The sequence below is a fragment of the Cucurbita moschata genome, unplaced genomic scaffold (genome assembly GCF_002738365.1).
Source record: "Cucurbita moschata cultivar Rifu unplaced genomic scaffold, Cmos_1.0 Cmo_Scf00032, whole genome shotgun sequence".
In the NCBI taxonomy this organism is placed as follows: Eukaryota; Viridiplantae; Streptophyta; class Magnoliopsida; order Cucurbitales; family Cucurbitaceae; genus Cucurbita; species Cucurbita moschata.
Genome location: NW_019268548.1, coordinates 762,022 through 779,206, shown reverse-complemented (window position 1 = coordinate 779,206; position 17,185 = coordinate 762,022). Strand labels below are relative to the sequence as shown.

Here is a 17,185-nt window from a genome sequence, read left to right as displayed (position 1 = left end):
TTTTTTTTTTTTTTTTTTTTTTTTTTTTTTTTTTTTTTTTTTTTTTTGTTTCGATATATCAGAATCTAAGTCGAACAATAAAAGCATATACTCTTGGATATCAGAATATTTTAACAAGAGATTTTAGGCAACAAAATCTATTTTTAAAAATTAGGCAGCCCTTTTTTTATTTTGACATTTTATATTTCATTCTATTAAATTTTGATTCTTTCTTATCTATTTATTTTTTTAAAATATCAATCCTTCCCGTTTATTTATTGACAATAACATGGGTTTGTTAACCTTTTTGGATTTTAAATATATTTTTACTTACTCTTCACCTTTTTTTATATTTTTGGAGTTTGGAATTTCAAGATTTTTTAAAATATTTATTTAGTTAATATACTTTTAATGGGTTATAGGTCATATTTTTCGACATTTTTGTTTAGAATTAATTATAAACCTTTTTAAATCATTGGTATCAAACTCAAAAAATTGAAAAAATATATATATATATATATATATAAGTGAATTCCATTACTAAAATGAGCCGCCACAATTAATAAATTGAATTGGAGTTTAACTTTTTGGCATTAGCTTCATATTTGTATAAATATTTATTATTAAAAGAATATATATTTGGAAAGTGAAAACGCGGGCAAGCAATAGCATTCTGATCCACATAATATTCAACTCCTTGCCTTGCACGTGACTATTTGAACCATTATTTTTCCTAATAAATATTTAATTGAAAAAAGAGTAATTAGTGTTTGGTTACCGGGAAAATGAGCCAGAAAATAAGTCCGATCCGTAAGCTTTTCAATATCGACCCTTCCTCATCAATTTCAACTCCAAAATTTATGGTCAAATAAACATCAATTCCCTATTCAGATTCCCTTCGTTTCTCTCCCTCCTGATTTCATCTCTTTCTTCCTCCTCTTCTTCTTCCTTCTTCTCCGAGCCTGCACTCCAATTCTGTTCCAGTTTCAATCTTCCCCCGCGCTCGCTTTTTTGATTTCGTAATCTTTTCGCTTTTCATCTGCAGTTTTTTTTTTTTTTTCCCCTTGTTTTTCCTCCAACGCATTTGATCTTATTCATTCTCGATCTATCTCCTTTTTTTACGATGTGATTCTTAAGTTCTCAGCCCGCCCAGAAGAAATTCACGGCTGGCTTTGCAAATTTGTCGATCTTATTCGCCTTCTCAAGGGTTCCATTCCTCGATCGGATTCTCTAGCCACAATGGTGTCCGCATCGAACCGTCACAAAAACATGCACTCCCTTCTTGTGGCCAGTCTCACGAAGCTAACCATCCCTTCTTCGTCTCCTTCTTCTTCTCCTCCTCCTCCTTCATCCACAGCCGACTTCGATTTCTCCGACGTTTTTGGTCCCACAAATCCCTCCTCGTCATGTTTTCCGACGGACCCACAACACCACGAACAACAACCAGAGGTCATTCACAACAGATCTCACTCATTTGTGGGTCCATCTCCCCGGCTAACTCCTCCGTCTTCCCTTCCATTTTTCCGAGAAGTCGATCCACAGAGCGAGGAGGAGGATGAAGAAGATGACCTAGAAATCTCGACTCAAAATGGCGCTCAAGAGGAGATGAAGGGGGCGGATGAGAGTGAAAGTGGTGGTGGAGAGAAGACACAGGGGAAGATTGGAGTTGCGGATTTTGATATTCTTCGAGTGGTGGGAAAAGGGGCGTTTGGGAAGGTATTTTTGGTGAGGAAGAAAGGGGATTGTAAAGGAAATGGCTCTAATAATGATGGGATTTATGCTATGAAAGTGATGAGGAAGGATACCATCATAAAGAAGAATCATGTGGACTATATGAAGGCTGAGAGAGATATTCTCACAAAAGTTGCTCATCCTTTCATTGTTCAGCTCCGCTACTCTTTCCAGGTCTTCAAATTTCTCCTTTCTCTTCGTTCATTGCTTAAACTGATAGGATTGTATTAAGCTTAGACCAACTTCAGATGATAAGTTATAGCTGTGTGAATTTGCCAAGTAGTTTATCTTTGATCATCCACTGCGTTCTGTGTTTGCAGACCAAATCAAAACTGTACTTGATTCTTGATTTCATAAATGGAGGGCATCTCTTTTTCCATCTGTACAGGCAGGGAATCTTCAGGTACCCTCCAATCTCAGTTAAAAAGCTTTTATTCTATTACCAATCATGATATTTTACGAACTCCAATTGATATGGATCATGGGTCCTTTTTGATTAGTGAGGATCAGGCAAGGATCTATGCAGCCGAGATTGTATCGGCCGTTTCGCATCTTCACAGCTGTGGCATTGTGCACCGTGATCTGAAGCCGGAGAACATTCTTATGGATGCTGATGGGCATGTAATGTCAAGCAAGCTTGACTTGTACTAATGAGTTTTCTTCCTGTGTTCCTGAATCTTGAATGTTTATACAGGTAGTGCTTACAGATTTTGGACTGGCCAAGGAAATTGAGATATCGAGCCGGTCTAATTCGATGTGTGGAACAACAGAGTATATGGCTCCAGAGATCTTGCTTTCTAAAGGTCACAACAAAGATGCTGATTGGTGGAGCGTTGGAGTCCTCTTGTATGAAATGCTTAGTGGCCAGGTACATGAAATTCATTCATTCATTTAATCGCAAGAATTATAGGAATTTCAGTGAACCAGTAAAACTAGTTTCTTTTGTGGCTATCTGAATTCAGTGATTCATGTTTACAATATAATGCTTGTGTTCTTTATCCAAAACTGCCTCTGGTTGCTAAACTTTAACAGTACGCCGTTTTTACTGTTGTTCTATTTCACGATATGCAGCCACCGTTCACGCACGCTAATAGAAAGAAGCTTCAAGAAAGAATAATCAAAGAGAAAGTGAAGCTTCCACCATATCTGAGCACAGAAGCTCACTCTCTCCTCAGAGGGGTAAACTTAGAGCTCCATTTTTATCTGTTATCTTTCTTTTTATGACGATCGTGAATGATAATGGGAACTGTTGTTGTTCGCAGCTATTACAAAAGGAGCCTTCTACAAGATTAGGCAGCGGACCCAACGGAGGGGACGAGATAAAGAAACACAAATGGTTTCGACCGGTGAACTGGAAGAAACTGGAATGTAGGGAGCTGCAACCAAAGTTCAAACCGGATGTCAATGGAAATGACTGCACAGCAAATTTCGATCATTGTTGGACAGCAATGCCTCCAGACGACTCACCAGCTCCGACGCCAACCGATGGTGGACACTTCCAGGGATATTCGTACGTTGCGCCTAACCCTTGGCTTTCATCCTCTGGATAGAATGATGCTGACCATGGAGTTCTCACTATACTGGTAAATGCAATTGTACATCAGTACACTATACTGCCATTAAATTATTGCTCATTCCACAGCTCAGTGACTTGCAATCCTTCAGATACTTTCAAATGTGTGTGTTGTTGAAATCTGACTTCTAGACTTCCATGTTCTTTCCATGTCTCACCTGTGATAAAAAAACGTATTGGATTGGAACTCAATTTCTTGACAAATATTCTCTCTTTAGTGTTCAAATTCAAGTTGTTTTACACTTCTGGTCACTCGTTATCTATTCGAATTCATCACATATATATATGCCCCTTTAGTGTATAACTTGTGATCCATGTTTCTGATACCAATATGTTCAAAGATTGATGATATCTTTGTTTGCCCTCACATTGGTTAGTTTAAAAGTTTGAAGCCTTTCTTGGGTTCTTGCAAGTATTCAAACCTCTGGATGGTCTCTTGTTAGTATATTTTCCCTTAGGTTCATTCTTTTTAGCATAGTAGTTCCCTCTTGGCAGGGTAAATTATTGAGAGATTTTCGAGCTTCTCTTCAAGGTTTTTTAAAACAAGTTTGCTAGGGAGAAGTTTTCACACCTTTTTAAAGAATGTAAGTTTTTCTCTCTAACCGACGGGGGATCTCACTCGAATTAAATTAAATTAGATACTTTTCAATGTAAATGGAAACAATAAAGTGATTGTGAAATTTGTTAAACATAGAAAGGTACAAAAGAACAGCTGATGCAGAAACAATTGTTTGCATTCCTTCAAATAAGTGACTAATCTTCACATATTTATGTCATTTTCATGATAGACTCGAACAATTTTTTTCTCAAAAAAAGGTCATTAAAGCTAGAATTGAAAATTGTCAAAGATAAGAAGATAAGATTTTAAAAGTACAAAGAGATAGACATAGCACATGCAAAAAGAAGTTTCATAGGCTGTATAGGATTTGATAAGATTCAATACGGCTCTACTACCTATTACTTAAATGTCATTCATTCAAATCCTACAATTTTTCATTCAAATCCTACAATTTTTCTTCTCTAACCTCAAAATAAACGATCAATTATGGTTCATTCAATGGATTTAAACTAGGTTAAGAAGTATTGAGAAGTCTGGAAATGAAAAACTCCGAGTGTATTACATGAGTTTTTACATCCAATGAAGGCTGTGGACGATAAGACGAAGAGAACCCATACCACATATACAAATACACGGCCTCAGACACACAACACCCATAATGACCCATCACTGTGGATGTGGAGATCTTAGAGATTCCTTTCAAACGTTGACAAAAAAAAAATTAATGGAAGATACAGAAACAGGGGAATTTTGCCTCCTCCCCCGCTTCTTTCACAGTATCGCAACCACCCATTTTATCCAACTTGGATATTCCATCCTTCAAACTACAAGCATACCCACAAGAGACCAGACCCACCAAAATACAGTCATTTCTAACAGAGAACAGTGTCATTATTCAGTCAGTATCAGCTACCGACAAGAACAGCAAATCATCAAGAATCTAGATAACATAGATGCCATCAAAAACATGGAGCAACCCCCTTTTTCCGGGTCTGCACTGGATAGGATCAGATTCAGTCACCTAATAACTTCTGTCGTCTATAGCCACGTTCCCTCTAATTGTCAATAACTTCTCCCCGGTCTGTAAATCATTAGGCTGCACTTATGATGCCCTCACCATTATTGAAACTTGGCATGGCCTGGAAAGTTGAGTGTCTTGATGAAGCCTCTCTCTGGTCAGATGTTAAGGAAAGGCGAAGAGACAAAGCTGATGACTCCATTGCTGAGTTTGAATTCAAGTTCAAACCAGTTGAGGTTGGATTCTGATTAGAGGGAAAGATGGAATCCTTGAGGCCGAGCTTCAGTGATCCATCACTTTCTGTGTTCACTTCTCCAGGACCACACTTTTCCATCAGATTCTTGGTTAGAGTGGTGGCTAATGGTGCTGGCCCAAACGAAAATGGCAAAGTTTGCTCGACTGGAATTACATTGTGCTTAGAAATTTCAGGTGGGGGTGATGGAATAAAGGAATGGGATTGAGAGGCAATTTCTTGACGCTTCGTTGGCTCTTCAACCATTGGAGCAGCCGTGACCTAACACGAAAGGAAAAGAAAAATCAGAGTTAGCGTGAAAATCAAACTTTTCAGGGTTGGTAAGAGACAGATAGAGGTTATGAGATAGAAAAGTCATGTCTTTCATTGGTCAATTAAACAGCAGAAGCTAGACATATGGAGATCATTTAAGCAATTTGGTATTTTAAAGGTCAACGTTCGTCTCTAAGAAAATGCAGACTAAAATAAATCTTAGATCCATCGTCATAGAGAGTAATTGGTCATGGATTTGGTCAATCGCCCAAATAATTAGTTAAGTTATCCAACCACCTAGTTGACTCCCAATCAACAACCAAGTTATGCTAGATCGTCGAAAAATTCAGGATCAGGAATCCTATATGAGTAATCAGATTTAACAATCAAACAAATGGAATATAGTAATTGAATGGCAAGCATTCGTAAGTTACCGTGTCCGTCGTGATATCGAAAAGACTAGATCTACGGCGACGGCGATTTAGATTGCTCCGGCGAAGAAAGTATTTCTGAGCGTGGCTAGCGACCTGAGTTGGGGTGCGAGTCTTCACAAAGTTCCTAGAAATTCCTCTCCAATCCCCCTTCCCTACTTGTTGCAGTCCAACCAAAAATAGCTTGTGCTCTTCCTCAGTCCAAGGCACGCCTATTTTCCATTCACACAAGAAATTCGTCAACATAAACACAAAATCAGAGATACAGAAATTCAAAACGCAAACTCCAGCATCTTTCCGTACGCTCATCATAAAACAGAGTTACTCAAGTACTCAATTAACTAGATCGAAAAATTGAATCTAAAGAAACCATAGGAATCAGGGAAAAAGGAACCAGAAACCAGAAGAAATTGATACGAATCAACAAGAGAAACAGAAATCAAAAGCGATCGGAGATCCGATGCCAATCGAACCTCGCTTGCGCTCACGCTCGCGGTTCCCCCGGGCGTTGGGAACAGCATCATCCGCAGAGGCATAACCAGCAGCAACATCATCTTTGTTATTAACGGAAACAAGGTCGTTCTTACTGTCGTTAGTGATTACATCGGCGGCTTCATGAGGTTGCTCGTACTGCGACAGATTGTTCAAACTCACGCTCTTCCTCATCGAATCCACCACTACTCTAACACCAAACAGCATGATCTCACCAGGACCGCCGCCACAGGTCTCGGCGGCGGGGGATTCATTGACGACGGCAGCAGTGCTTCGCATGATCAAAAGGAGACGACAACGACGACAGTTTTGACGGCGAGAGGGTTTGCAGAAGTATACAAGTGAAGAAGGAAGCGTGTCGGATATGGAGGAGGAAGGTAACCGCAGAGAGAAGCATGTGTATATATAGAGGCAGAACAAACAGACGAAGCTGAAGATGCCACACGCGGCACGTGGAGGTCGGTGCAGACACGCCTCAGGATAAAACGTGGTAATTTTATTTTGACTAAATTAATAAAAAAAAATTGTCTAAAAAATCTCATTAAACTTTATATTTAAAAAATATTCATAATATAATTAAAAATATTTTAGTAATTTTAAAAATTGCATTAATACTTATATCTTTATAAAAAAAATTAAAAATATTTTACTGTCAATATACGGATGAAAATTATCTAGCGACATTTTATAAATTATTTCTAAAATTTTTACAACTTAAAAGTATATTTTAATCTTGATATTGACTCCGAGAATTTAAAGGTGGTTGAAAGTTTTTAAAAAAATTTAAAGGTGTTATCGAAGATTAAGATAGGTTAGATATAAAATTATATTTTATATCGAATAAAAATTTAAAATTTTAATATTATATTTAACAAATAGGTAGAGTAAACTTGCAATAAAGTAACTCATTTATTGATGAAAAGGAACTCCCAAGACATTGATGATAAAACCTTTTGAATATTTAATATAGGTTAAATTAAATCTCATAACTCAATAATTAAATCCCCTAACCTTACAACATCAAATTTGTTGTACTTTTTTTAATTTAATCATAAGGCACAAAAAGCTTTAGGCATCTTATTGTTAACCACTCAATGCGATATTATTTGAATGCAATTTCACCATATAAAAAATTTAAAAAGAAAAATAATACACAAAATATTTAAATAAAATAAAATAAAAGATCCTCGATTCTCCCCTTTATAAAATCTAAAAAATTAGATACATAAAAATTGAATCAAATTGATTCGGTTGGATTTTTATTAATAATAATAATATTATTATTATTTTTGGATATTTTTGGGGGGTTATGAAAAGCCTAGGGAAAGTGTGGAGCGTGGGTGTGGGATTGGCATATTCGATTCAAATCAAATGGGAAAAAAGGGGATGAGAATAATATATGTGAAATTGAAGGGTGAAGGGATGTGATGCATCGCATATTATGATAATGTTGTGTGTATGGTGGCCTATGCTACGCCCTCCAATATGCTCACCCATCATTTTCATTCACTCATTCTCAGCCTTTACCTTTTTTTTGGCTTCTTCTTCTTCTTTCTCAAACCAATATATATTCTTTTTTTCGTTTTAAATTTCACCCGATACCTCATAAATTGTTCTCATCTCCAACCAACCAATGTGGGGGCCCAGGTCCTTACTGGCACACCGCCTCATGTCTACCTTCTTTGGAGAAGAGTGAGAAGGTTGGCACATCGTCCATCTCCAACCAACTAATGTGGGACATCACAATCCACCCCCCTTCGAGCCCCAGGTCACACATCGTCTGGTGTCCGACCCTGATACCATTTGTCCCTTTGGGGCCTAGGTTCTTACTGGCACACCGCCTCATGTCTACCTTCTTTGGAGAAGAGTGAGAAGGTTGGCACATCGTCCATCTCCAACCAACTAATGTGGGACATCACAATCCACCCCCCTTCGGGCCCCAGGTCACACATCGTCTGGTGTCCGACCCTGATACCATTTGTCCCTTTGGGGCCTAGGTTCTTACTGGCACACCGCCTCATGTCTACCTTCTTTGGAGAACAGTGAGAAGGCTGGCACATCGTCCGGTGTCTGACTCTAATATCATTTGTAACAACCCACCTCATGTCTACCTTCTTTGGAGAAGAGTGAGAAGGTTGGCACATCGTCCATCTCCAACCAACTAATGTGGGACATCACAATCCACCCCCTCGGGCCCCAGGTCACACATCGTCCGGTGTCCGACCCTGATACCATTTGTCCCTTTGGGGCCTAGGTTCTTACTGGCACACCGCCTCATGTCTACCTTCTTTGGAGAACAGTGAGAAGGCTAGCTTTTCCCTTTAGGGCTTCCCCTCGAGGCTTTATAACGCATCTGATAGGGGAAGGTTTCCATACCGTTATAAAGGGTGTTTTGTTCTCCTCTCCAATCAATGTGATACATCACACCTTATGTTTCAATTTACTGGAAATTGAACTTTAAATAAAAATGATAAAAATTTAATACAAATTGTTGAGATTAGTGGTGAAGATATGTTATCGAGACAGAGATGGAGAATAAAATCTTCATTCTCGAACCCTGTTTAGGGAGAAATAGCTTCCTCTCCAAAAATTTTCTTCATTCCATTCTCATTACTAGTTGGATACTGTGAGATCCTGTGTCGGTTGAAGGGTAAAACGAAACATTATTTATAAGAGTGTAAAAATCTCTCCCTAGTAGATGCTTATCAAAATCGCAAGGCTGACAGTTATACGTAATGGGTCAAGGTGGACAATATTCGCTAGCGGTGGAGTTGGGCTGTTACAAATGATATCAAAGTCAGACACCGAGCATTGTTGGCCCTCAAGGGGGTGGATTCGCTGGCCAATGATATTAGAGTGCTCACCGGATGATGTGCTAACGAGTATGCTAGCTTCTAAGAGAGTGGATTGTGAGATCGCACATCGATTAAAAAAAATTAAGAAAAAAAAAACATTCGTTCTAAAAGCGTGGATCCTCAAACTTGGCTTCACATCACCAATAAATATATATATTTAAAAATTCCTTTTTGCATACACGTTATTAATGTTATCTTCCTATCTGGCTAGGGCTCCGAGTGGGACCCTTAACGAACCCATCATTTTTTATGGGTCAATTGAAACCCACTAATTTCATTTATTATTTGTTTGTTAGGTCAAACGCAAGTTCCAATATTTAAAATATTAAAGTACAAAATAATTTAAATATAAATAAAAGGAAAAAACCGAATATTTCCAATAAGATTCCAATCGAAGTTGTTGTATTTTTTAGATTTGGTAACATTTTCTTGACATATATATAATTTCACGTGTAAATATTAATTATCTGTAGAAAATAATTTTTTAAAAATGGCTATAATACTGTTTTTTTCTATTTTAATTTGATATTTTCAAATGTCTAAATTTAATTACATATTTTTAATAAATCACCGTTAGTTTTTTAAAGTAAAAATCTATTGTTTTCTCTATAAATTTTGAAATAAACTATTTAGGAATTATCAATAAATCTAGTTTAAATGTTTTATAATTGCATTATATACATATACACACACATATATATCTATATATATATAAAGTTTAATTTTTAAATAAGTAAAAATAGGAATATGAATATTATAAGTTTATAATAATAATACTAATAATAATTATCTAATCTGCGAACTCCAATCCATGAACATTTGGTATCTCTTCACAAATCTCAAGGAGCTCTCTTTCAGATAAAATAAATTAAAGAAAGAAAAAAACCGAACTGAGAATAATAATTAATATGCATATAGTGTCCTCATCTTATGTTTTACAGCTGGCACAATATTTAATTCTTCACCTCAATTATTCTAAATCCACACTCCAAATGTTGTACGTCTTCAAATTACTTTATTGTTTTAATTTTATATTTATAGTTAGACTATAGTCGTTAATTTTATAAAGTTGGAAATAAATAAATAAAAAAGAGTGGTATGAAATTAAAGGAGTATAAAATTTCAAGTTTTTATTTTTTATTTTTAAAGAAGAATTGAAGCGTTCTTTATATATAATATTAAATATTGATGACGTCTTTGTAGCTGGTTGGATTATAAATTAGGAGTATAGAAATTAGTATGGAAAATATAGATTTATACGGGTTGAAATATATTTAATTATTAAAATATTAAATTTTCGGTTTTAGTTATTCTAACTACTATTAATAATAAAAAAAACTAAAAATCATTCTAAATAAGAAGTTCCGAACGGAAGGATCAAAGTAATATTTTATCTACCTTAATTATTTTAAAATTTCAGCTAACACGTGTGGTATTTCTCCCACGTGCTAATAAACTTTGACCACACCAACGATCCAACGGCAGGTGATGGAGCCAATCTCATGGCGCGCGTACGGCGCCAAAAAATATGAAAGAGAACCGAATTGCCGGTTTTGGGGCTCCCTCAGGCACGTGATTTTGTGATTCGATAAGGGCAATTTCGTAAAATCGTATAAGAGAAGGATTTTATTTGCCTCTCAAATTCTTCACTTCGTCTTGTGCATCTAAATTTCCGTCGTAAAATCTCTGGAAATGTCTCAATAGTGGGCGATTCCGAGGTATTTTTTCTGTTTATCTTTACATTAAAGAAAACATTGCTTGTTTCCTTCGCCTTTGATTCTTTTCCTCAATCCGGAATGTTTGATTCTGTTTGTCTTTTTCGTTTTCGAAGTTTAATCTTGTTGGTTAATGGATGTTTAGATATCGACGGCCTTGGAGACGGTTTATGCGGAAGTATACCGCAATGCAGCAAAAGAAGCGGCGGCGCAGATCATGGTTTCGGGGACTAAAGGTATTCTGGTGTTGATTTTCGTGAAAATATTGTTCGGAGTTCCTTTTTCTTTCTTCTTTTACACCGTGCATTGCTTAGAAGAGATCGTTTGTTTAGCACCGATCATTGTGATCCTTGTGTTATACTCGACAATTTTTCTATTATAATTTACTCTATTACAGCTGTGCCGCTTAGTTTCAGTTAGTTTGCTACATTTTAAGCCAATGAGAACATTCTTTTACAATTTATAAAATCAAATACTCTCAAGTTATTTAGTTAGTAAACGATTCTAATTCAAACCTTTAGTTCTGTCTTCCTTCAGCATTGTTTTCCTTTACTAGACGAACAACCGTAGAGTTGTAATTTTCTTCCATTGCAGGTTGGAGAAAGCTAGATGCGATAACTTTGGGCTCAGATTCGAGAAGCAGAAGTTGTAGCGAAGGTCAAAGATATTGGATAAGAGTTGCGAGAAATTCAGGATAGATTGGATAAAGTAATGAACAGGAATCAACAAACTTAAATGAGAAAAAATTAGCAGGACATATTGCTACTAAGAAAGACATGACATTACGGCCTCTGACCTCTCTTGGTTTTGGTGAGTCCACAGTTATTTTAAGTGGTTCTCCTCTGGAACAGCAGCTCATTACTTGTGAAATGGACATGTCAGTTAAGTGCAAGCTTAAAAGCACCAGTGATACTGACTTTGCCTTCATTATAAGAAGAGACAAAGAATCAGAACCTTTAAAATGGATGCCTACCATGAAATACATGGCAGAAGAGATGAGAAGACCATGACCAAACGTGTGTGTTGATATTAATATGAAAGTGGTGCAGACAGATTATACTGTTATCAGAGTGACTTTTCAGAAAATGAAAAGAATACTGAAACATAGGATAGAATATTCTCTTCTAAACAGGTCATTTTTTTCAGTGGCTATCAGAATTATACGGAGTATCAGTCTTTTATTTCTCCAAAATTCCATTATTAACAGTGGAAAGCCACCCACCAGATGATTCCTTCTTGATGATGATCACGATAATGATACTCAGAAGAACGGAACTAGAGAAGATAAAATTATCGACAGGATTTGCACAATACCTTCAACAGAGGAAAAGTTGCATTTTCCATGGGAGATGAAAAGGCTGAAGCAATACATATACCTTCTGCTAAGAAGATTTCGGACGTATCGAAAATATGCAGGTGAAGGTAACAGTATTATGCCAGTTTCCAGAACATGGAGAAGTTACAGAAAAGAAGAGCTCTCCAAACTCCAAAGCATGTTCTTCACTAGTGAGGCCATGGACACACATCATGCACCGTTTCTTCATTGCTCTGGAATTCCGTTTGTAGACAACTCTAATCAACCTGGGGAGAGTTCATCAATCATGAATGAAATTGGTAGTCAGAAATATTGTTTAATTCCATTGATTTTTAGTGTTTTATCGGAAAAGGATGATGTGTTTACAACACATGAAGATGCTGAAAGTGATATTGGAATGCATGCTTCTCAACAAATGACGATGTGGTCGTAGTTGAGTTGGACATGCGCAGCCCGGAAATTTTGTCCTTCAACCTTTTGACTCCGGCTTGCGGAAGTGATACCGAAACTGTTAAAGGCTTGTTATCTTAGTTTGAAAGGTCTGCTTCTGATTTGAATGATGACTCCCACAGGCAACCTATAAATATTTATGTTCTTAAGCAATTTGTAGAAAGCACAAAGACTTGCCAGTTAATTCAGACGGTAATTCATCTCGTAACGAGAGTATTTAAAGAGGAAGATGAGGAGCAAAGGAATGGTTTTGTAGAGACTTAGAATTGAAGCTTCATGGTTGAATTATCTAAAGATAGTCGGCAACCAGCACATTTGCACATCAGGTTGGTTATTTATCGTTTTTGAAAATTTATTGCGCCACTACAATTTATTACCTCAAAGCTATAGATTGAGTTATTAATATAATATGAAACTCGATGGAAACCACTTGAATACTGAGCTGGAAATATGCTCTTCCTAATTGGGTGCCACGAATGGAATGAACTGTCCATTATCAGCACCATGAAACTTGTGAGCCTTACAGACCATTTTGTTTTTACTTTGAGTCTCTAGTCAAATTATCTCAAGACACTCTCGAGTAAAAAATCTGTTGCTCATCTGATAATTTGGCTACGTTCGGACCTTTTCTTAAATTTGTTCACCTCGTCGGATTATTTTGATCCATCATCATATTGGGCAATCAATTTGCTAAGTCAGCATTCAGTTCAATTTTTTGGGACAAAACTTGGTGGACACGCTCCAAAGTTGGATTTTGCTTAATTAGAAACATGCAACACTTGGGAATTAGAAACTCCAGGTTGTGAATTTATAGTGTCGTAGTGAATTCTAAATGGTCTTTTAATCGTGTTTAAATCTTGAAGGTAACTGTATTCAATAATTGTAGCTACATGTAGCTGCTTCTCCCTTTTCTATCATTAGATAAGAGCTTTTCTTCCTCCCGCCCCCCAAGTTTTTGAATCCGCAAAGAGACCACCCTTCCAATCGCATTGCTAAATTATCCGTCAAATGAGGGTTGAAACTTTCAAACTTCGTATTCGATAGCTTGCTTACCTTCTTTATGTCTATCTTCCAATTCCGATGAGCGTGTGGACTTATATTGGAAAGGAAAAAGAGGACTTCTCTTGGAGGGTGGTGAGATAGTGAGAATGGCTACCCATATATAGTCAACTGGAGTGAGTTTAAAAAAAAAAGATGCTTAGCTTTTATTTATAGGTGGTTTCAAGTCATCTCGTATTCTCATGCTTGTATGGGAAAGAGAGGTAGTGGACAACAAGAGAACCGAAGAAAGGAAGCAGTCATTGCCCTTGGTGGAAATTTTCGAAAACCAAAGGTCTAGTTGAAGATATTTCTTCTGTCAGACTTGATAAATGCATTAATAAATCTTTCCTGGAAAAAATCATAGGTGGTTTTAGTAGCAGAGGTTCAATGCAGACATTACTTAGTTCCGCTGTAGAACTCTAATCGGAGGCTACGATTACTTAGTTCTAGGAGAAAACTGCTATATCCCAGAAAATTTGAACAGGAGGAATTTGAGGAAGTTGGAGATTAAGGAATTTTGCTGCATATTGGAGCTGTTAAAGGCTATGGTCCAAGGTGATATGAGGAGGTTATCTTTTATTAATTTACTTTTCTCAAGATTAACAGCTACCATTGCCTTGCTCCTCCCAAATCTAGCACTCTCAATTTGGAAAGTTGGGAGTGCTGAAAAATGTTAAAGTTTTCTATTGGGCAATGTTTATTGACTCTTGAACGGCTACACAATGGAGGGACTATAAGGAAGTTGTCCATTAATGGCCTTACAATCAAGTGGTGCTTCTCTATATAGGAAAGTAGAGAAACACAAAGCCATTTACTAGTTTCTTCTCCTCCTTCAGCATAGGAAATCTCTTTTTCCTTTCTGTTGACTTATCTTGGGCTCTTTATTTCTCTGTTGAGGATAGTTTGATGTTGCTTCTGTGTGGAACCAACTTCAAATGAAAGACAGAGATTATACGGAGGAATGCCCTCAGAGCAATTACTAGGAGTTAATGGCTTGAAAGAAATTATTTGATTTACCGTGATAGGGATAGATTCTATAAATTGGCAACATTTCAATGTTCCTCCTAGTTTTCCTATTCCCTTTTCAATTGTTCCTGTGACTAAATCTCCACTTTGTGATTAACTCTAATTTGGATGACTTTTTTTTTTTTGTAAATCCCTTATGGGGGAAGAAACTAATTATCCTTTTTTTTATCTAAACTTTTCTTTATTTTTTTCATCTCAGCCTTTTGGTTAACTTTTCTTTAACGTCTCTCTGCCTTTTCCCTCATTGTGTCCCTCTTTAAAGAATTGAAGATATAAACTGCCCGATAAAGCTTTTTAGCTGTCAAAAGTGTAGTTTTCTTGTGTTAAGAAATTGGTAAAGTTTTGGGAATTTTTCTTTAGTTTCAGATTTGACGCCTTTGTGCAAGTAAGAAGATAAGAGTGCAAGATCACAGGTTAGAATTAGAGTGTATTTGACAGTTCTTTTAAATTAGTGAAAGTTTCTTTTAACTAATTATTAATAGTACTCTTCATTTTTTCATAACACTTGACTATATTGTGAAAAATACATTTACAAGTTTTAATTCCTTAACAAGTATGAAATTAGTGCATTTAAAAATATTACTTTCATGTGTTAGAATAGAATCTTTTCATAGAACATCACGAAAGATGAAACTTAAGAAAGGTAATAATATTTTATGAGTGGTCGAACTTTTCAGCCTAAAGTGAGCATCTTTCCCCCGTTTGGCGGCAATGTTAGTGGCAGACCACAAGGCCTTCAAAATATTGTCCGTAGAGCATGCCTCTGCAATTGCCTTGTGTTCTTTTATTTCACGGATCATTGCTGCTCTGTTGTTACAGAAATGGTGGTAAGTAGTTTTTACCTTTAATCATGCGTCATGGAAACTTTACTTTTTTGCTTTCTGACATCTCATTTTTAACCCTGACTTGCGATTAGATGAATTTATAGACTTATAGTTACTTAAATTTTCTATGACTTGTTTTTTTTTTATTTGAATTGGAAATGGTTAGGATATTATTGTAGCGTAATGTAAAATTTTGATTGATAAGTTGCATACTTTAAATTGAATAGTTCAACTTGAAGGTGAAGAAACAATATAATTTTTTCTGAAATGTTATGGATCTAAAAATGTCGATCATGTGGCTGAGCTGTAGGATCTGAATATGAAGATTGGTTTCTTGTTTTTTTGCAGTAGGTTTCTTTAATATAGCGTATGTTAGTTAAAAACCTACGTATGAACCTGAGGTGTGAGGCCTTATCCCTATGCAACTGCCTTCCTATTATATTGCTGAAATGTTTATGAATTGGGAGCATTGCGTATCATGACAGAATAGCAATGTATTGACGAAGTCACTGTATGCGATAATGGGGAAGAAATGATTTGAACCAAGGTAAAATGGTATGTTACATTTCATGTTCCTTCAAATTTTGGGTTAAAATTTAATAATTTTATATTATTTATATCTTGTGTGGATTTTCCCTCCTTTTTCCTCTCTCAAAAAAAAAAAAAAATCTTTCTCTTGCTATTTTTCATTCTCCCCAAAAACCTTTATATTAAACCATTTCTCCAAGCTCCGAAACGTAACTACTACCAGCATATTTTGAAATTTAGGGCCAAACAGAATTGTAATCAAATCCTCAACGCCATAGATTGTATTGTATAGGCTACTTGTTGAAAAGGGTTATTTAATGTGGGGGGGCGAATGCGAACCGAAAGGGAAAACTTTGGTGGGGGGAAATGAAACTTGTGAAGGAATCGCATATTGTTCGCGAATGTGAAAGAAATCATTTAAGAACTTTCTGACAGCTAGTTCTAGGCCAGATTGTTGGTAGTGCGGTACGGTACATAACTGGATAAGGATGGGGGAGGAAACCCATCCCAACTTTTTTTAGGTTGGTTTTAAATGAAGACCTGAATATGTGTGCCATTAATGGATGGATATGAGACATGTTTGTGGGTGAAACCATCCTTTAAGAGTTTTTTGGATTAATTTTTAATTGTTTACAAATATTGTTTTTCCACTCAACCATATTTTTTGAACACTAAAAAATAGAGACTTCAAACATAACTAACTTTAATTGTATTCCAGCATTACTAGAGTAACCATTTACCGTCTGACATATTAGTATTCTAGTTTAATAATTAGAAATTTATATGCTGTGTTTGAATATAAGCGTTACAACTGTAGGTAATAATTAAAAAGGTTAGATATCTAATAATTGTAATTTTCACTGGCATCTAACGGCTGATATTACTTGGGGTTAAGATTTCGAATGATATCTGGAAATGGGAAAAGCAGTACATCCTCTCATCTTTTCAGATCAGTTTGATGTGACACGACAAGCGCCGAAGACTTCAAACTCAAATTTTGAAATGTGAATGAATCTATGTAACGTGTACTATACTATCATGTGAATCTATAAAATTAGAGGGCGGAATTTGCGACTAAATATAAGCATGTATGCAAATACAAATTTGAAGAAATCGTAATCCATAGGGTCTTGATTAGAAGTT

The 17,185-nt window shown here is 36.2% G+C and overlaps 2 protein-coding genes and 1 long non-coding RNA gene across 6 annotated transcripts; 2 read left to right on the top strand and 1 right to left on the bottom strand.

The window, feature by feature from the left end:
• Positions 1-749: 749 nt before the first annotated feature.
• Positions 750-3,535, top strand: LOC111429871 (serine/threonine-protein kinase AtPK2/AtPK19-like). The gene is made up of 6 exons (XM_023065934.1): positions 750-1,884; positions 2,031-2,113; positions 2,211-2,331; positions 2,405-2,578; positions 2,782-2,889; positions 2,973-3,535. The coding sequence occupies exons 1-6, from the start codon at positions 1,219-1,221 to the stop codon at positions 3,258-3,260; spliced, it is 1,440 nt and encodes a 479-aa protein (XP_022921702.1). The 5' UTR covers positions 750-1,218; the 3' UTR covers positions 3,261-3,535.
• Positions 3,536-4,376: 841 nt separating this feature from the next.
• LOC111429908 (transcription factor MYB1R1-like) lies at positions 4,377-6,679 on the bottom strand. Its single transcript, XM_023065983.1, has 3 exons — positions 6,270-6,679; positions 5,800-6,008; positions 4,377-5,374 (listed from the first exon to the last, which is right to left on the bottom strand). Exons 1-3 carry the CDS (start codon positions 6,565-6,567, stop codon positions 4,934-4,936), a joined length of 948 nt encoding a protein of 315 aa, XP_022921751.1. The 5' UTR covers positions 6,568-6,679; the 3' UTR covers positions 4,377-4,933.
• A 4,133-nt stretch (positions 6,680-10,812) lies between these two features.
• LOC111429920 lies at positions 10,813-17,143 on the top strand. 4 transcript variants are annotated; one of them, XR_002708244.1, is made up of 6 exons: positions 10,813-10,861; positions 11,004-11,094; positions 11,453-12,949; positions 15,368-15,517; positions 16,000-16,069; positions 16,938-17,143. It is a non-coding gene; the product is annotated as an uncharacterized LOC111429920 (long non-coding RNA). The 4 variants fall into 4 exon arrangements; XR_002708243.1 differs by having other exon boundaries at positions 15,863-16,069; XR_002708242.1 differs by adding an exon at positions 15,051-15,103 and having other exon boundaries at positions 15,368-16,069.
• The last annotated feature ends 42 nt before the right edge of the window (positions 17,144-17,185 follow it).